The sequence below is a fragment of the Ictalurus punctatus genome, chromosome 15 (genome assembly GCF_001660625.3).
Source record: "Ictalurus punctatus breed USDA103 chromosome 15, Coco_2.0, whole genome shotgun sequence".
NCBI classification, from domain to species: domain Eukaryota; kingdom Metazoa; phylum Chordata; class Actinopteri; order Siluriformes; family Ictaluridae; genus Ictalurus; species Ictalurus punctatus.
In genome coordinates this window covers 17,872,878-17,894,495 of record NC_030430.2, presented here as the reverse complement: position 1 = coordinate 17,894,495, position 21,618 = coordinate 17,872,878, and the positions used below count along the sequence as shown (strand labels likewise).

The 21,618-nt window shown below is 42.0% G+C and overlaps 1 protein-coding gene across 5 annotated transcripts in view; it reads right to left on the bottom strand.

Moving 5' to 3' along the window:
* agrn (agrin) overlaps positions 1-21,618 on the bottom strand; it is a 271,614-nt gene that overhangs the window by 61,033 nt on the left and 188,963 nt on the right. For all 5 annotated transcript variants that reach the window (XM_053686553.1, XM_053686554.1, XM_053686556.1 and 2 more), the window contains 5 exons: positions 21,335-21,556; positions 12,613-12,810; positions 11,068-11,268; positions 1,130-1,272; positions 930-1,035 (listed from right to left, as the gene is read on the bottom strand). In XM_053686553.1, the coding sequence (XP_053542528.1) occupies positions 930-1,035; positions 1,130-1,272; positions 11,068-11,268; positions 12,613-12,810; positions 21,335-21,556 (870 nt within the window). The remainder of the gene's footprint in view (positions 1-929; positions 1,036-1,129; positions 1,273-11,067; positions 11,269-12,612; positions 12,811-21,334; positions 21,557-21,618) is intronic.

Sequence of the window (21,618 nt, the reverse complement as noted above, 5' to 3'; positions counted from 1 at the left end):
AAGTATATGAATGAACGGCGCTAAATGCGTGCAGACTTTATTCTTTACGTTAATTACTGTATACCACAAACTCATCACCCCATAGTGCCAAGACACATCAAAGCTGAGCAATCGGAGAAGTGGAGTGAATTTTTAAATCAGAAGAGGCATCATGTCCTAGCAGCACCACAAGGGCGATTTGACTAGAGCTGTCTTGGGGTCACTGAGCGCTAATTTCCAATTAGCGAAATTGGCCAGGTTCTCTCGAAGGGCTTCTTGTGCTCTCAGAGCTCTTGCGGTCAGCGTGTGGGCAAAGTCAAGTGACTTGGTGCATATCAACTGCAGAAGCCCAATGAGATTTCCATTGATCTGAGCTTGGCCAGTGGGAGGAAGAGGAGGAAGAAGAGGAGGATGAGGAAAAGGAGGAGGAGGAGGAGGAGATGGAGGCAGCTGAAAGCCCTTTGCACCGGTGGAAAGTTCTCCAAAAAGGATTGATTTTTCATGGCTGCCACAGAAGCATGACTGAGCCTGGCTGGAAGGCCTGAGCGGCTTTGGAGCAAGGGGAGCAAAGATAAGAAGAGGGAGGGGGAACAAGAGTAAGGACAGAGACAGTACGGAGGAAGGGAATGAAAAAAGAGACAGAAATGGAGAGGAATATAGTGCGCAAGCGCGAGAATGCATGTGCATGTGTGGTGTGTGTAGAATGAAGCTTTACTGAAGGCCTGAGGGAATCATTCTGCTCTGATCACACACTACTCTCTCTCTCTCTCTCTCTATTCAGCTCTGGACTACACAAGCCTCTTGAAGCTCAAAGAGACACAGTGCTTGCATTCAGCTTTAGTGGTGCAGTAACAGCCTGCCATTTCACCGCCAGTTACAGAGTAGCTGTCGTACTAATCTCCAGAGAAATTAAACCGAGGGAAAAGAGAAGAAAAATGCAGGTTACTTACCTGTACATGGGCCTTGACTCTGAAGCAGCAGATCGACCCGCTTCTCACACCTAGTCTTCTTTAGCTCACACTCATTGCTGTAGTTTTTCCCATCTGTCCCACAGACCTGCAAAGAATAAAAACAGAATGATGCAACATGATAATCTGATCGGTGTCCGCCCCTCAACAGCCCCCACTCACAAAATTGAAAAACACCACACCTCGATGTGAGGCACGTTCTGGCAAGTGAAGTCGCACACACAGCCGTCATCCTCCCTGTCCTCGTCCCACGAGCCACCAAATCTCCGACAGCGCTCCTGTTCGCAGGCCTCCACCCCGGATCCTGAGCCTCCAGACCCGCAATCTGCAGAAACATGGATACACACTTCCATCATACAGCATTAACACATTTTACAGAAACAAACACTCCACAACAATAGCGCGGATCAACTAGGAAGTGACAAAAAAAAAGAAAAAGAAAAGACATAAAAGTACGAAGACACACACAGACACAGGGGACCCAACAAACACAGACTCACATTTGCATATCTTAATGCGGCACATTGCCTACTAATAAAGAAAAAAAAATTCTTTGATGCTTTCAAGTTACTTTTTTTAATCTATTTGCTGCAAAGAATTAACAGGCGCTGGCTGATGAAGTATTTCTACAGTCATCGCATGCCAAACAGCATACGCCGAAATTTTCTTCTTGTTAGTGGAGATTGAACTCAAGGCAATGCTGAAGACATGAGATAATGACCAACCATGAAACCGACAAAATAAATGAACAACAACAATACTGAGCAATCTTAATACTTTCATGACATTACAATTAAAGCTTCTTTCCCGCCCTCTCATATTGTTTTGGACAATGAACTATCCTAGAGACAAAAAGTCAAAATTGTTCACACCGATAGGTCTGAAGTGTTTAAAGCATGTAAACGTTACCGCACAGGAAATTCTTACACTTTACCACGAACAATAACTAGTAAAAAAAATACTTTTTAAAGGTCCCATACAGTAGATTTACATGCATCCAAGGTCAAAAAACACTTTCATGTGCTCATAATTTAAACTGCAGAATTACATTTTTGCCCCCAGTGTCACAAACGACTCGTAAACTGATCCATTCTAAAGGATTCATTCTAAAATCCTCCTTTCAGAGAGCATACTCTGCTCTGATTGGTCAGATGTCCCAGTCTGTTGTGATTGGTCTACCGCTGTCAGCGAGCAGCCTATGAAGACCAGAGGCGGGGCTTTTTGTTACAATCCTATGTAGGTTAGTACAGGAAGTAAAGTCTGGAATCACTAACGACTCGTTTCAGCTGTTCAGAATCGGTTCCTTGTTTTGGGAGTCAACGACTCTGTTTGTCGTGTGCTTAGATTTGTGAAACTTTGCAGATTTACATTCACAAACAGCTCTATAACACGCTACATGAAAGGTAATATTTGAAAAATCATAATAGGTGCATTTTAACATCTTTATGCTTGAAACATCCTTTTCTACAAGGCATCAACTACAGGTTATGGAAAAAAAGGATATTTTTATTTAAACATTCACTCAACCCTGATACCTGACCAAATTCAACACAGTCACAGTCACAGTCGCATGTTTAACAGGAAGTTACAGGAAGACTCACATTGTCATTACTGTATGTACACAGCACACATTTTTCTTTATTTCCAATGGCAAGGTCACTGAAAGTTCTATTAAAGCTTGAAAGTCAATTATTAATTAAAAAAAAAAAAAGTAAATCATTAAAAAGTCCTTAATGCCCATAGATGCTAGTTAATCGCATTTTGTGCATTTGGTACTTCTATGATTAAAAACTAAAACCTGCTGCTTTCAAACCTGTGGTAAAATGCAAATATTGAAAACAAAAAGATTGTTGCTTAAGGTTCAAATGCATGTTTTCTTAGGTTCAATATTTAAAATGATATCAAATTATAATTTTTAAGTGTAACAATAGCTAAATGGCACTTTACAATACCCTAGTTACTTTATATGTATATAACTGTCACTGTGAGTCGTGTTTGTGCTCGAGCCCCGCCCCCAAACTATGACCGGCTCTTGTGTTATTGCTATAGCCCGCAGCTAGATCCAGTCCACACGCACAATAAGTCATTTATAGTTTAAATTGATTTACATTTGGCCTCTTTATTGGGAAAAATAGAAGTGCAAGAGGACGTCCATTACATTTCGAATGTCCCAGAGCTGTACCAATTCAAACTGGTATATACAAATAAAGCTGCCACAGATGAATAAGAGAGAGGAAAGAGCCACAAGGAAAGGAGAGACTAAAGCATCCGTTGAAGAAGCACAACAGCCCAGGGCAGCCGCGAAATTACTCGGTACAGCAAATGCCCTCCTGTGTGATCTGAAATTGAATGACTATTTTGGCATGACTGACAATTCATAATGACACTTATTCAAAGACTTGCTGTTTCTATAAATGAAACAGTGACTGAGAGTTAAATATGATGTCTGATTTGTATTTTGCGTCTATAGACTACCATCATAGCGTGTATTTTCAAACGTAACCTATAGTCCGGATAAGCAACTAGTATGACAACAATGACCTAACAGTTAGTTCACGGATATAAATAAAAATCTGAAATGATTCATGTTACCACTTTTGAATAACGCCATCGATCCCGAAGGAGAAATCTGTTGTTCATTTGACACAAGGGGAATAAACTAATTTTGGGTCCATTAGTGCAGTGGTGGCTCCAAAGTTTAGGCTCTGGGTCACTGCTCAGAAGGTTTGGGTTGAAGCCCAAACACCGCCAAGCTTCCTAACAAGCTGGGATATGCAAATTTTTCCCCTGGTGTTCTAGTGGCCCATGTTCAAACCAGTGCAGTGGTGGCTCAAGGGTTAAAGCTCTGGGTTACTGAGAAGAAGATTGGTGGTTCAAGCCTCAGCATTGCCATGGTTGAGCCTCAGACCAAGGCCCTTAACTGTCTCCACACCAGGGGCACTGTATTATGGCTGTCCACCTTTCTAACTTCTAAGTTGGGATACACCAAGAAAAGAATTTCGCTGTAATGAATGTGACAAATAATGGCTTCTTCTTTACATATTCTGTTTTCATTGTCAAGTTATTTTTTGTTTTTTGTTTTTTTGTTAAACAATCCATGTTGTCACCAGAGAGGGTAAATAAAATGTAAATCTATGAAAACTCTCCCCTTTCTGGGCCTATAAACTGGAACAGACCTTAATGTGTAGAAAACCAGAGTCGCTGACCCACAGCTAGTTTATCGGCCCTGCTAGGGAATTCTTAAAAGTACTCGACCAGTGAAATATTTTGCTTGGTTTTCAACCGTGTTACGTGAAATGAAATGAAACATACTGCATGTTATAAATATAAAAGTGCTTATATTTATAAATTTATAAAAGCTTTAGCTTTACTGGTAGTGACATTGTTGTGACCCCCAAGAGTTGTCAAATTCCTCCAAAACGGGCCTACAAAATGCTCTCTGACTTTTTCTGTATGAAAAATTCCCATCCGAAGCAGACTTCCCCCTTCAAACACAGAGACTAATTAGAAAATATGAGCACTCTCTTTGTCTCCACAGGAAATCAATGGGAAGGTCTGATTCACGGGCTTAATATCCCGATGAAAGGATCGTATTAGTTGTAATTAGCATCAGCTTGAGCTCAGAGAGCTTGAAAACTTGAAGGGCAAATCTACATATTGTACATGCTCTCCATCAAAATGGAAGATTACCAGAAGGAAAAGTAAGATGTCCCAAGAGTGCCCTCCAACCGAGCCTGACTTGAGGCGTCTCGTAAAAGAACATTTTTCAGTTGTGTTTAATGAAAACGACTGCTCGTTAGCCAACCACGTAAGCTCAGAGGAGATATTACACCCTCGACTCTATCATCACACATTAATGTTACGGCCAGTGGATAGCTGTTGTAAGAGGGGGTGCATCTTTCTGAGATCCTAAACATCTCAGCTATTTCAGGTTAAAAAAAATGCGTTACATCCCTGCGATTCAGTTAACACCGAACTCGAGCGAGGCTCTTACAGTAGATACAGTGTTTAAAAGGTTGTAGGAGGCTATGGTTGGTCCATAACACTCATTTGTATGTTAGAAGAGGCGAGCTCACTCAGAGTGAAGGGGATCAATACGGTGCTGGTGGAACTGCCACTTCACATACAGTAAAGCATTTTAAATGGATTACCGAACAGATCAGGGTGAATTCAGAAACAAACAAACAAAAAAAAACCCAGTCAGGATGGAAAAGCACAGAGTTTATTATCCCAGATGTAAAAACAATGAAAGCACTCAGCCCTAGCAATCGGCTCACCCAAATACACCAAGCAAATAAGTCTCTCTTCACATGCATCACGCTTCAGCTACAGACCGTGATCTCTATTAGCATGCGCCTAATCCAATTAGGCAGTTTTGTAGATTTAAGAAGAATTGTGTTAGATAAAGACAAACAAGCAAAAATGTGGAAACGCACTGATAAATCGAAGCATCATGAAATGTTTTGTTGCCAAAAATAAATAAATAAATAAACAAATAAATCAGCAACGATTTTAATTGTCCCAACACACTGACAGCAGTTCATGCTGTGAAGACTTTGGCTCTGATTAGAGAGTGCATGTGCTGTACAGCAGGGCCGGACTGCAGGAGCCGACACGGGTTCTAATCGCACACTGATACAGGACATTTGTTTAGGCTTCCTAGCTTAGAACACTGACCACTACACAAACATACAACCATTTCTGTACAGATGTACACTCTTTAGCGGCATCTTAAAGCCCAAGTCATGTAATGTTGCTTTATTTTTCATACAGATACTGCAAAAAACAAAAACAGGTACAAACTCTATAACCACGCGTGTGTCTCAACCAGTTCCCTAGTTCAGTAGGCGGGGCACTGATCGGGGAGTCTTCAGTAGGCGGGGCACTGATCGGGGAGTCGGCCATTTTAAGATATGTCTCGATCGCAAAATCAATCCAGTGCACTGGAACGTTCGAGCCGTGAAAAATCCCACAATGCTCTGCAAAAACCAGGGAGCATCGACGTTCACTATGATCCCTTACTCAAAATGACGCCATGATTTCTGAAGCCTTTCGACTCGAGAAAAAAAAAAAGAGGGACGAACTCTCAGCCAACTTCCGTCTACATACGTGAGCAGCTTGTTATCGTTACTGTAATTCTCAAATGATTACTTATGTTAGCCATTTTTAAATTTATCTGACGTTCTATATACGGTTTTTCTGAATAGTCCACTAGCTAGCCTTCCATCCTGCTTGACGTACCATGACAAAAAGGTGTACGAGCAAGCTAACACATTTATATAACATATAAAACGTAAATATATTTATGTTTGGTGACGTTTTACAACGCGAGTACGTAGTCATGTCGCCGGAAATTGGGTTATCGGTGTCCTAATGTGTAGTGAGCCAGGGTCTTTACCAGTGCCCGAACTGATGTACACGATATACGTACGTGATTCATGACCTAGAGAGCTGGGGAACTGATTGAGACACAGCACGTAATGATGCCAATTTGTGTTATGATTGTACTAACCAATTAGCTATCTCATCTATCCAGATTTATTAAACACACAAATTAGATGTAGATGAATGTATGTAGTAACATACATTATAACTACGGTGAGAAGAAAACCTAGCATTCCGTATATTCTTCCTCATATCGTCTCTGGGAGTCGTTCCTCACCACCGTCGCCTCTGGCTTGCTCATTAGGGATAAATTCATACATTTAAAATGTATATCCTTCATTTATATGTTTCTGTAGAGCTGCTTTGTGACAATGTACACTGTTAAAAACGCTATTTTGATTGAAATTTAATTGAAAATGACAAAATGGGATCGTGTGAAGGGGTTTTGCTGGACTTATCCACACTTCACTGACGGAGACTTGGGTGCAAAAACGGTTCGTGGCAATTGCAGTCCTAAAGCTATCACGGCAATTGCAGTCCTAAAGCTATCTTCATGGTTTTTAAGTGGTACCATCCAGAGTAATTCTACTAATATGATTCTGAAAACGACATGCTTTTTCCTAACCTGAAATGATTCCTTTTTGACTGTATCTTATCCAGAAATGTACATTTCATTCAAACTCTACTCAAAAACACGTCCGGACTTCCTGTATATTAATAATCTAATCCACAACTTTACTTCCAAATTCGAACGTACTGTACGTTTACAACGTGAAACGAGTTCTCAATTTGTTAATCAGTTTGTGTCTCTCACTCACGGCATTTAAACACAAACCTCATCCTCTTCTCTTCACTCGACTGGTCACGGCTCACGCTAACACTGATGCGGAAATAATCACTGATCTTTTTATCAGGTCATTTAGATGTTCTAAACCTTTCTCTGCTGTCATCTGTACCGTGTGTGTGTAAGTGCTCTTATCTGATTTGATGATGACGCGACGGCGCAGAGCATCACGGGCATTTTGACAGCCAGTATCCGATTACAAACTGAGTTGATTAGGATCATGTCTGCTTCTCTATGACAAGGAGCTATCCAACAATATGTTAAAAACATGGTGGTTACTGTGTCTTCAATACGGTAGCAATGTTTTAGACTGACCGCTTTTGTTAAACTGGCTCCTTGCTTGGCAGACAGCCTAGGCAAGGTTGGAAAAGTAGACTAAATAAAAACATTTCACAAGTTGTTTTGGTAAAATACATTTATAGTTTCTTGAAGAGATGTCAAAGTATGTTATAGGAAGAAAAACTATTGGTCGGAATCAGAGTTTTGGCTGTTTTCCAGAACCACGTTCAACATGACCCAGACCATGTCGACTATGTCCGCCATTTTTTTTTTCTTACCTGCCCACTAATCTGCGACCTGATTGGACTTCCATGTGAAAAAAAAAAACTTTACGCCACTTGGCACGTTTCTGAAAAGTTGCACTTTTGAGCATTCCACCCACATTGCATGTAAACCGTGCTCTGGCGGCCGAGTAAAAAAAATAAAATAACCCCAAGTGTTGAAGCAGGCTCAGAGGACGGGTGCTTGTGCAGGCGTATTCTGCTCATGCATTAGGGCAAAAAAGGTTATTAAATAAATAAATAAAAAAAAATAAATCCCTAAAATGCATAAATAAAAGGTCTGCAAGGGTAGCGGTAAGCAGGGCACTGATTAGTTTTTCTACTTTGACGTGGATGCAGACAAATCTTTCTATTAGCGAATCCAGAATCGTCTGACTCAGCTATTCTCAAAAGGCTTTCCTCTTCCCCGTTCGCTCCATCATGTCCTAACGAGGGTCCATTTAGCCAGGGGATTTTCATTAAGAGGACCAGGTAAACAAATAAACAGCCAGGCAGCAATAAAGAAGCTGAGGATGGTAGTGGTGTAGTGACCTTCAGATTTACGTGTCAGCTTGGTAGTGGTAAGTAATCCTCCACGCTAGAACCTTGTAAATGCATGCATGCAGGTTCTGCCTATGAGGAAGTCGGGATACAAATCCATCACATGTAGCTAACGCACAGCCTGGCCGTCACAACTTATGCGTCAGGAGGTTGTTTACCTATTGTTTGTTGGTCGTTTGTCACCCGCGGTGCAATAAGGGGTTGGACAGGATGTTAGAGCAAATAAAACTCAACCGACATAAAGACTGATCGGCAATAGTGTACCATCCAGCACGGCAACGGCGCGGTGTCTAAAGACAAGATACTTCTGTAGGATGAATGATCACGTGCCAGCCCTCTCTTCTCGAAATCTCCCCCTCTCCTACACAACCTTATCTCTAGCTTAGCCCTGTGGCTTTCTTACTGATGCTTCGCCATATTCAGGTGTATCGCCTCTATATTTGCAACGCATAATCCTATTTAGCAAATGTGTATTCTATTAAAAAGGGGAGGGAGCTCGGAGGTGATGCACTGCTCTCACCCGCCACTTTGTCAGTGTCTACAAAGAGGCTAAGCTTAAGCTTAGCGGAGTGTGAAATTAAACAGGTGATAAATTTCCCACCGCGGCCAAATGCCGGGAACACTGTCATTTTTCATTACCACAAAGTAAAAGAGTGAGAGAGCACTCCCATTTCTTTTCTGTAACTAATGAACATAAATAAATGGGGGGTGGGGGGTTAGGAGAGATCACCTCTGCGCTTCTGACGCCTTTTGCGGTAATAAGAAAATATTTTCTACCGTTGACACCCAGGAAGAATCCATTACCTCGGCTTCAGAAGGGCCATCAAATAAAAGTGTGATTCCACGATTGCGGTGTGATTTATCCTGTGTAACTCTTCAACAAAAAAAAAAAAAAGATTTCTTATCACACAAAATGTGGTTAGTTAGCAGCCATTTTTATAGCACGAGGGCATTTAGATTGCTCAAGAAAATGAATAGTTTACTTTCAATTTAAAATAATTTGTGTAACATAGTTGTACATCAGTCACGATCATAATATAATTGAAAAGAGAAGAAAAAAAAAACCCTGAGAGAAGAATATTTTCTTCTTCACAGGATCGTCAGGAAATTCAGTTGATGCAACTTGATCATGTGACTTGTGGAATTTTCAAAATATTTCCACATGCAAAATTGCATTTTGTTTTTTTATTTATCACTACCGTGAATACACTATTTCACATAACAGATGTTTACATATAGTCCACAAGACACAATAATAACTGCATTTACACAAATGAACCAGTTCAAAAGTTTTTATACGCTCGATTCTTAATACTGTGTGTCGTTACCTGGATGATCCACGACTGTTTTTTTATGAGTCCCTTGTTTGTCCTGAGCAGTTAAACTGCCCACTGTTCTTCAGAAAAATCCTCCTGGTCCTGCACATTCTTTGCTTTTATAGCATCTTCTGTATATTTGATCCCTTTCCAACAGTGGCTATATGATTGCGAGATCCACCTTTTCACACTGAGGACAACTGAGGGACTCGTACACGACTATTACAAAAAGTGCAAACGTTCAAGGATGCTCAAGAAGGCAACCCGATCCATTAAGAGCCAGGGGGGTGTAAACGTTTCAACAGGATGATCGGTGTAAATTATGTGTTCTGGGAAACATGTAAATATCTTTTGCAGCTTCTAAAGGGCAGTACTAAATGAAAAAAGTAGGATCTTTAAACAAAATAATACTTTTTGATCATCCAGGTAACGACACACGGTATTAAGAATCGAGCGTATGTAAACTTTTGAACTGGTTCGTTTGTGTAAATTCAGTTATTATTGCGTCTAGTGGATTATACAGTATGTAAACATCTGTTCTGTGAAATAGATTATTCAGGGAAGAACTTAATAAAAAGCTAAACGCAATGTCTATGATCCCACTGATTTAAAAAAAATGATATATATTAACATTTTGCAGATTCTGCAAGACGTATGGAAACTTGTGAGCTCATCTTTAGATTTGATGAAAATGTTACTTGATTGAAACACGTACGTATATGGATGTGTCTATATCTGTAAAAACAACATCACTGGAACACTAAAGGCATCCCAATCCCCCAAACACTGGAGAATTTGAGAAAGCTATAGGTCAACACTAAATATGGCGCTCCTAGATAAAGTAACTCCTTTCTTCCTCGTCTCATCCCAGTAGCCCATCACTATTGTTCCTACACAAAGGCGAACAGCCTGGAGCCAGAACAGTTTCTTAGCTGTAGCTCGGTCATATGACAAGAGCGAAAGCAGAAAGCTGAAAGCATCTAAACCACGGCCTCTGAGAAAAGCCTATTATACAGGCCTGACTTCACCGAAAGCAATGTCTCCACAGCCTTCAGGGAGACATCACAATAGAGTGACGAGACAGCAGGAAAGAAGAGAGGAGAAAACACGGCGATGGTTGCCTGTCTGTGGGTTGTTAAGGATGACAGAAAGGGAGACGGATAGAGAAAGTCAACGCTTCACATATGAAAGGTCAATCTGTGCTGATGAGGTGACGCCTAAATGCCTGCAACAAGCTTGGAGTTAAGGAGGAGCTCATCCAGACATGCCTCGGGTAACACGCCACGCCAGCTGTGAAAAGAGTCAACAATAATAGGGATTTTCGCCTCAGCTTTTGCCTGCTCCTGTCTGGCCTCTTTCTCCACATATTAGTTTCACTCAAGACTACTTCCCCAATTCCCACTGGAGCACTGATGCACTCCAGCAAACACTGACACACAGGGACACAGTGATGCGAGTAGAAATAAGCAGCGTACCTTCGTCACAGCTGCCAGACCTCGCCACTTCTATGTCCTTCTTCTGCTTACAGGATGCCGAGCGCAGTTCACACTCGTTGGTGTAGGTCGTGCCGTCCGTGCCGCATACCTCTGCAGTGGGCTGATTCGCACACTGAGGGCACTCACACTTATTCTGGACACAGCGGGCACCCCAACTACACACAGTGCTGCCACAGGTCTCTGTTAACACACACACATACACACAGAACCATACAAACAAAAGATATAAACAAACACTCATTCACATTCACCCCCTAAGACTCATTCCACCGCAGACGTCCACATGTTTACATTCGGCATGTAACCACAATGTGCATTCACAAATGAACGATCCAATGGTATGAATAGCAGGGCTCTATTTTCTTGATTATGATGCAAGTGTAACACAAAACGTGGCTTAAAATCAGGGTGTTGGAGTGTGTTTGGGTGGCAGACTTATTCTCTTTATTGTTGCGGTTAATACATTATCAAGAAGTGTGGTTAGGCGATAGCCAATCAAATCAACTGTACCACAAGATTTCCTTTGCAGACAGTTTAGAAAGAGAAAGAAAGAAAGAAACAAAAAAAAAAAAAAAAAAAAGAGGTGGCTGATTGTATTGGAGGTCAATACACATGTAGCTCCAAAAAAACGAGCATCCGTAAACAATAAACAAAAACACTAAACAATGGGAACGATACGGGAAAACAGAAATCACGAATAGAAAAAAAAGTTCAGAAACGCATGATTATAATCGATGAGACGTTCCGGGGAAAGAAAAGAACAGAAGCATAAGAATATATCAAATAATTCAAGTGAAACACTGAACAGCTGAACACATTAGAGTAATTAGCCAGTAATATGATAGGCGCGGAGACAGGACTAAAACCAAAGCAAAGGCATGTGTCAAAATATAAACAAGAGCACGAGCAAGCTGGATGCCACACACTGAGAGGGAAAATGTGTGTGACAGTAATGACAATTTATTTACGTGTCCTTTCGAATCTCTGACAACAAGTCATTTCAGAGCCTGGAATTTAATTAGTTTCGTTAGAAATTGTATTGATTGGGTTATCTTTTTTTTTTTTTTTTTTTAAATGTTGTTCCATGTATAATGACACTTCCAGCATCTGATTCACATTTAGTAGCCACCACTGAGTTGTTCGCATTTGTTACAGATATGATAATTCATTTGTATTTAATTAGGATGGGAGAAATTTGTATTCGATTTGTATTGAAGTAGGGAGTCCTGAAAGGCAGGTCCTCTCAGGACAAAACAGAACAGCGTTGTGCTGGCAGATTTTGAACGTGGTTTCAATCAACGGAGGTGTGATCACTCCTGATGACATTAGAACTAGGCAAGAATGAGTCCAAGTTATACCTCTACTTTTACACTTGCACCTGCATAAATATAGAGCCATTAGTGGTATATACTGTGTCTTGATAATCATGCATTCTGCATGGTTATGAAGGTGCGTTTTGTTTCGATAAGTGAGTGTGTGATGAGAGATGAAGGGCGGCGGAGCGGGTTTGTTGTATGTACTCACTGCATTCTCCCTGCACCACCACATGCAGGTCTAGCTGCTCGGTACAGGCGCGTACGTGCAGCTCGCACTCGTTCATGTAAGTGGTGCCGTCGCTGCCACACACGGGCTGCTTGGAGACCACACACTCCTTTGGACAGACGCAGCGGCGGGTCTGCTCGTCACAGATAGCACCGAAGGAGCAGTTTGTGCAGGCTTTATCTGTGGAAGAGAAGAGGGATGTCAGTGGAGAGAAGATCAGTGAGAAGATCCATCTCGGTTCAGACTTGGCAGCCGGACTGCTTTATACACTCTGCTTAGGCTGAGTGCCGTCAATTCGCTCCTTTCCGCTTCACCGCCTCTTCCACATTGACAAGAACACTGTTTCCAGCCTGGTCATATGGAAAGGCGTCTTATAAGGTCTCTGCCCCTTTTCATTAATCACCTCAGCTGCTTGACTTTCTCAAACCACTGAGTGGCAAGACACTGGATCCTGAGCTATGGTGTCCTCGAGCTCAATTAATCAGCAAAATAAAATGTGATTGCGACCGGGAGGCAATAAGCGTGGGCCAATGACAGTTACAACCTGGAGGATTCAATTAGCGATTCAACAGCTGCTGATTTAGTGCTAATTGAGAGAGGCACTCATGCATAAATCTTGCCCAACGCTTGCATCAACCTGTTTATTAGACGTTAATAAACGGAGCCACTCTGAGCACCAGAGCTTTTCCACAGATCGCCCTTTTCACCAGACAGTGCAGTATGGCATGTTATCATAATAAATCCATGACATCATTTCCATTTCCCAGTGACCCAGACTGGAACTTGTGTTGAATTTGATACTGTTCTGTTTCGGGTACCTGAAGCACGCTTCTCCAAGCTTGCAATATTATACCACTGATTGGTCAAATTGTCACGAGCTGATTGAGTAAGTATCAAACGGAGCAGCTGAGGGTAAGTGTCTTGCTGAAGAGCTCGGCAATGCTGGGATTTGAACTTGTATCCTTCCAATCAGTAACCGTCACTGCCACTTTGGCTAAACGCTAGGGTTGTGCCCTCTATCTCATACTACTGTACTGCATAATATGTCTTCATAGTGTGCCACAAGTTGTTGATTCATGTTTTGCTTTTCTACTAGACAGTATCCTGGTCATGGTCATAGTGGATTCAATTTGCTCATAGTTTGGGAGATAGAATAGAAAACAACAGGGCAGGAACGAACAGAAATAACAGTGGGAGTGGTAGGGGTTGATCAAAAGATCAGAATCTCTTTGAGACTAGGCAGGAGTGGAATTAAAAAAAAAATAGTGCTCACCTTTCAGTGGTCACCAACCGTCTTAATTGAGATCTACCTTCCTGCAGGTTTCATCTCCAACCAAAATCTAACACACATGTTATAGTTGATCAAGCAGTTCTTAAGGCAACGATTAGACGGTCAGGTCGGCACGAATATGGCTCAAGCTAAAGTTTTCAGGAACGTAGCTCTCCAGGAATAGGGTTTGGTGACCACTGAGCTATGTAGTCTGATAAAAATCCCATCAAAAGTTTAGCCAGTTTAACCTGGCCAAACTCTATTCTCACAGAAACAAAAGCTGAATAAAAATGGTACCCTCGTGAGAAATATGTCCCCAAGTACTGTCATATTAGTACTTATGCTAGGACGACAAGACAATCCCTGGACATGTGATCCAGCCACACTATTAGCCACCCCCAATTTCTCCATCTGGGGATTAATAAAGTATTATCTTATCTTATTAGACTCCACCACACCATGGCTGTAAGGTCATCCACGAATGGACCATGCTTCATGAGCTACACATAAACTACAGTGTCCTCCTGTATCAGAACCCATGTCCTGGCCAAGGCTCCACCTGTTACTTATCCACTAACAGACTCATCCCCCTGTCCAACAGGATCAGGAATCTCGTTTCCAGCCTGTCATATGGACGGAACAGAGCCTCCAACCTCTGCTGCCTTGCTCTTAAGAGACCAGCTGCTAAGTAGCCTTGGTGGTCAGGATGTTTTTTAAACAACAGCAGTTGGTTGTGAATGGCTAGGAAAATCCCATGACATTCAGCCCTTGCTCTATTAGTGTGCTCCATCACGCTCTTCCTTTTTTATTTACTTCTGGTCTCCATCTCACTCTCTCCTTCTCTCCACTGCTCGATGATTATTCTCCCTGCATTTTTTTTTTTTAACAGCACTCTATGGCAGACGTATTCAAACTAAAATAAACCCACATGGAAAAACAGTTTTATAATACACCAGACCCGACAACCATGAAGAAGAAGAATATCAAGTCTTGCATCATTATTATTATTATTATTATTATCATTATTATTATTATTATTATTGTTGCTCAAACTGTTTGGACATGTCTGAGAGCTGACCGGTGAAAAAAAAGAGCCATTTTTTAGTCATTTTTTTGGCTGAAGGTTACAGTGAACTCATATCTCACTTTGACAGAAAGCGAGGGTGTCACAGCAGTGCATTATTCATGCACTACAAACATAGGCTAAAACATTGAGAAGGTGAGATGAGAGAAGGGGGCGGGGGTTCCAAAGAGTGTCATTTAATATGAGCAAGTTAAAACTACTGTGCAAATGTCGATTGGCTCCATGGATGTTCCATCCATTCATTTTCTGTTCCACTTATCCTATACAGGGTCATGGGAAGCCTGAAGCCTATCCCAGGGGACTCGGGGCACAAGGCGAGAGACACCTTGGACGGGGTGCCAACCCATTGCAGGGCACAATCGCACACACACCCATTCACACACTACAGACAATTCAGAGATGCCAATCAGCGCATCGTTGTGTTTGAACTGGGGGAGGAAACCGGAGTACCCGGAGGAAATATCAAAGCAAAAGGAGAACATGCAAATTCCATGCACACAGGGCGGAGGCGGGAATTGAACCTCCAACCACAGAGGTGTGAGGAAAGCGTGAGATGAAACGTAAAATGAGAAGTTACTATGGGGGAAAAAGCTTGTAATAAAGGTTGTCAGGTCTGATAAAAGTCTTTTGTTTTGTTCCACCTCTCATATTCACCACCTCCACCCCTCTTCGTAATTCTACCTCCGCTCCTCTATAACTTGCAGGTAAGCTATATTCCCCAACAAACAGGCCTCATTTTCATCCTCTGCCAAATCACTATGCCATAGATCTATACATATCCTCTCTCATCACGCTGGTTATAAATACATATAGAACATTTTTCTGCTTCTCTGTCTGTACTTCATCAAGCTTGCTACGCAAGGTCAGCTGTTGCTCACAAGACATTATGTACCATATAAAAATGTTCCTCGTATCACTATTAAACAAATCCTGAGCTGTAAAGATACTAGCATTTATAGCTCGTTTTTTTTCCAGGTAAACAAAATAACATGGAATTATGATGATATGCATACACATACACTCAAACAGGCGATAACAAATCCATAAAAAACGGTCAAGGAAAACAGCTAAGACTATGCATGGCTGGAGCCTGATGTGTGTGTAAGGCTGAAGCTGTGGTCTGAATGTGGAGGGATAATTAATGGAGATAAAAACAGAGTGCACTTGCGCTGAAGAGCTCGGCTCTGTAAACAGGCCAGAAAAAGCACGAGAGCCGGGGCTGGATTAGTTGTTTGGGGCCGCTCTTTATTACCCTGTTCCGCTGACGCCTGCTGTAGCGGCGAGTCAATGCCATCAATAGAACTGCTTACTGACGTTACCTATACGTGTGTGTGTTTTGTTTTTTTCCTTAATAAAGACTATTTATTACTCCCTAGAATGCTACATGGCTCCCTGCCTCCCACAGGCTTGTATTCCAAATTGCATTTGCAGAGCTCGAAGATTTCTCTTTTCTCCTACACCACTTTTTTTTGTTACCTAGGCTGCTATTTCTTCTATGTGCACATGCTTTTCCAGCTTCACGTGAACAAAAATGAACCTACAAGCCACACTAATCTGTGCATCATCCATTCAGTCCATATCGGTTTTGAAATGGGATATGAAAAACAATTCACTTTCTGAATTTAGCCATTTATTTAGCCTTGTCAGTAAATTTACAAAAAATATATATTTTAGTGGAAAATCTAGGCTCTGAATATGCTGTTTCAATATTGGACTTATTAATAATATTGGACTATTGGAATATATAGGCTTCCACATTCCACTGGGGCAGTGGTGGCTTGGTGTTTAAGGCTCTGGGTTACTGATTCGAAGGTCAGGGTTTCAAGCCCCAGCACTGCCAAGCTGCCACTATTGGGCCCTTGGGCAAGGCCCTTAACCTTAAAAATAATTTCACTGTGGATATGTGATCAATAAAGACCAGTTACACATCAGCTTAAAAATATTAATTCTTTTTTATACACCAGTTGTCTGTCCTTTTGCAATAATGCCTAATAACATCTGGTAAAGGGACTACCAATGAAAGCCTTCAGGCTTTCAACTTGGGTGCATTTACATTTATCAATGTTGAATAATGTACACTGTCCCTATTTGAAATAAACAAATAAATAAATAAAATATTTATAATCGACTACAATCGGTCATATTCGGTTTACGATTTTTGCGTCAGAATTGTCTGATTGTTACACCCCGAGTACAATGGATTTTAAGTTTATATTTTTGACAGTTTGTCTGTTTTGACACCAAAAGGGTGTGTAGTATATGAATGGGTGTGTGAATGGGTGGGTGACTGTGCCCTACGATGGACTGGCACCCCATGCAGGGTGTCCCCTGCCTTGTCACCCATGCCCCCTGAATAGGCTCCAGGTTCCCTGCGACCCAGTAAGAATAAGCGGTACAGAAAATGGATGGATGGATGGATCTGTTTTGACAGAAGAAAGGACAAGAAGATTATAACCTCCTAGAAATGGCAGTTTCCATAAACGAGGCAAATTGGTAAAATGGATGCTCAAGGCCAGTTGGCAGATGTATCACTGTACGTCATTCCACCATCCATCCATCCATCCATCTTCCGTACAGCTTATCCTAGACAAAGTCATGGGAGAACCTGGAGAGTATCCCAGGGGCACGAGGCGGGATACACCCTGGACGGGGTATGAACCCACCCCAGGGCAGTCAGTCTTTCCAATGTCTTTGAGCTATTTTCCCCACATCCTCCCTGCTCAAATTCAAGAGTTAAAAAAAAAAGCTCTGTCGGACGGCGTGGCGCGGTGACGTAATGATGTGTGCCGTTAATCGATTAGTCGAAAGGAGTATCCTAAAAGCGACTCATATAAACACCTTAATCACAATATTGTCTTACTCAGAATAAGGTCAATGATTAGATTACTGCTGTCCATGTAAACGTAGTCAGTGTGGTTATCGCTTGTTATCCAGCGCATTCTCCAGCTCTTGCGACTTGCGACTTCTTTTTGTTCTCGAAATTAAAAATAAGACTGAAGGAGAAAAGATTCGTCATTGTGGAAGAAATCCAGAAAAGAATGCAGAAGGCTCTAGACATGATGACAAAGGATGACTAAAGGAAAAGTTTCCAGGACTTGGAGAAATGCCAGGTGAAGTGTATCAGATCACAAGGACAGTACTTTGAAGGAGATGAAAGGAGAAATGCTGTAAGCCCCCCCCCCCCCCCCCCCCCCCCCCCGAATATGGACCTACACATAACTTCTGGTCAATCTTTTTTCAAGTCAGTAAAAGAAAAAAAGACAAAAAGAAAGAAATCGTGAATGGTTATTTACAGTTCACGGACCACCAAAAGGTCCCTTGTTTGTCGTGTTTACCAATTTAATGTTAAGAATGAGAAATGAGTAATGGAATTCAGGATCCGAATGCTCGTTTCAGATGTGTTTGTTTTGCAGAAACAAACTGGAAAAATTCTGTTGTTGGATGTCAGAACGGATATGGATTGATATGGATGATACATGGATTCACACTGAGTGCAAATCAGAAAAGCCTCTCTAGTTCCCTCGTTCTCTTTCTGTGTGTCTTTGTCTCAGACACAGCGTCCCCATCCAAACCTATTTGCGTGTGTTAATCCCCACTGCAGGCCCTGATGCTGGGCTTGTCTCCGGCACTAAGCAGAGAAATATCGCTATCTCTGTGTCATTTATGTGCTGATGGCGTATGTATAGCAGTGGAGCGGCACTTGGATAAAGAGCAGCAGTGCCCTGTAGGTAGAACACAAGTCAGATAAACTCCACTGCTGCCAAATGACCCCAGGCATGCACACACACACACACAACTGGCATTTACTACAGGGTCAAATTAATATACGCACAGTGTGACAACATCACTCACTGACTCACACACACACACACACACACTGAAAACACATGCCATGAGATCTTTAAACAGCACTGATCATACTCTAAGGTTTAACATGACTAGCCTGGTTTACTGGCCTGAAAAAAAAAGGTGACAGGAAGAAAGAGATCACACGTTCTGCCACGTGTTGATCGTTCATAAACGTGCTGATGATTCACAAAAAGTCTTTCAGACAAAGCGAACTTGCACAACAAAAAACGCTTTGAAACGACATGCAGCCCATTCAGCTCTGTGCTACAAAGAAGCAAAAAAAAAAAAAGACTCAAACAGTTGCCCTGAACGATGGCGCTCTGTAATTTTAACTTGAGTGCATCTTTTCAATAAAGGTCATAAGCAAGAAAAATGATAGTCCTCTCTCCGATTCTTCGTGCAGCCCTGAAATGCCTGAAAGGAAACATGCAAGGTAGCAAATGGCACAAACTGTATGTAGATTAGCAATCCTTGTTTGTGGGCGACCACTTGGTCCTCGAGGCCACTAAGTGTTCCGCTGCTCATTTTAAGCTTCATTTTAGCCATTCTCTATGTGCTCTTACTGCACTATATGACAGAAAGGCAAGGAAAAGGCTGAGTTAAAGGAAAACGTCACTCTACACATGTTAAACGTGTTATATTGGAATATTTATAGTGTGTATAGTGATTCTGGTGCTTATTTGTTGGTTGGTGCTGAATTTTCTTAATCTCCATAATAAGTTATTTGTTGTCTGTGGCTCTGACATGACAGGTTGATGCTGCTAGCAAACATAAAGGATGATGGACATTTTTTTTGTTTGTTTTTAAGCTCCTAAAAGCAAACGAGCAAGCGTCTTTCTTTCACTCAGCTTTTCATGTTAATCCAAAATCCAATGTGAAATTAGTAGAGAGAGCCAATGTTGGACTCAAAGTCCCAGAATGCAATGCAGCTACACTGTATGATGCGGAGTTTGGGACGCACAGACTCGGCTCAGCTGGTTAGCGGTATACGAGATGATGAGCACGATGGTGTCGAGTCGATGGCGGTATTATCATGAACATTTTGGAAGCTGATCTGCTTGAGCAGAGGGTACAGATGAGCAGCTGAGAGTGCTGGACCGACTAAAGTGCCGCTGCATCGCTCTTTTGGTGGAGATAAATTCCCACTGGTGCCACCATCAGTGGGCATTGTGGGTAATGTAGGAAACAATGTTAACCAACTACAGTACGCAATTACAGTTAGGCGCTTTAATAAACATTCTAATATCCAGAGGGCAAGGCAAACGATATAAGCAAAGACAGACAGTGGTCAGGCAATCAGGCTAGGGCCTGTAAGGCAGAAATCGAGGTCAAAGGAGTTTTTAAAAAAAAAAAAAAGTCAAAAACCAGACTAACAAACACTAGACTAAGGCTTGGGCCACGACAGCAAAAAGATCAACTGAGCGTATTACTTTGCCATGGCTGTGTGTGTGTGCATGTGTGAGAGAGTGTCTCTTAACTAGTGTGGTGAGATTGAGAACAGGTGTGTGTGATTGTCCTCAGGAGAAGTTGAAGTGTTTGTGTGTTCCACTGGGAGTTGTAGTTGTCGGCCATGTTCGTGGTGCATACCGGGAAATGGAGTTGCTGGTTTGCCATGACACGACATCCACACTGATTGTAATTCATTATTAATATTAATATTCAAGTCATGATGGGTTTTTTTTTGGCTTAGTTTTGTTTTCCTTTAAAGCAATGTCAGACAATAAAGACTGAAATAAAGTTTTATGTCTTAAAGAGTCTGTTGTTATTATTTTATTATTATGTTCATAGCCTGCACATTGCTATTATATGGAGCTGATAAGTGTAATCAGCTGAGTGTGATCTTTGGTAAAGGGACTGATGCAATGATTATGAACTTCATTTGCCTATGAAAGCGAAATTAGTTTTTTTCACTGGCCATCTCATTCTAATTATTTCCCACCCAGACCTTGTTTGAGTGATTAATGAGCTCGTAAGTCACTGAATAGTGAGTTCAGTGCACTATACACAGGAAATCTTTAGGATTGTCCCAAATGCTTACTTTTTTACCCTCAAGCCCACGATCACTTGATCCATCCATCCATTATACTGCGTTTCCTACACAGGGTCGTGGGGAGCCTAGAGCCTAGCCCTCTAAGTTGAGGAACAAGGCAGGAGATACCCTGGATGGGGTGCCAACCCATTGCAGTTTACAATCACACACAACTATGGACAATTTGGAAATGTCAATCAGCCTACAACGCATGTCTTTGGACTGGGGGAGGAAACCAGAGGATGTGGAGGAGAACATGCAAATTCCGTGGACACAGGGTGGAGGCGGGATTTGAACCCCCAACCCCTGGAGTTGCAAGGCAAACGTGCTAACCACTAAGCCACCGTGCGCTCGATCACTTGATGTCACTAAAGAGCAGATTTGTGAAGAGAGCTGCATGGCTTAGAGCGTCATTCGGGCCTGTGTGTGTCAGTTTGAGAGTGTGAGTGAGTGTGTGTTGGTATAGACTCACCACAAGGTCCTTTGTGCTTTATTTGGATGTGTTTTTGCAGGGTGCAACCGATGGCATTCATCTGGCACTGGCTGGTGTAGGTTTGCCCGTCACTGCCACACACGGGGTCAGAGGCTTGGAGGCACGTATCCAAGCACTCACACACTGCCTCGCCGTTCTTCACCACACACGAGCTCCCGAACTCGCACGTCTTCTTCAGACATGGGCTCGGCGCGTTCAGATCTGGGTGCAGAGAGATAGGAGTTAGCGCTATGGCTGGAGAAAAGCAAAGATGAGAGGTGTGT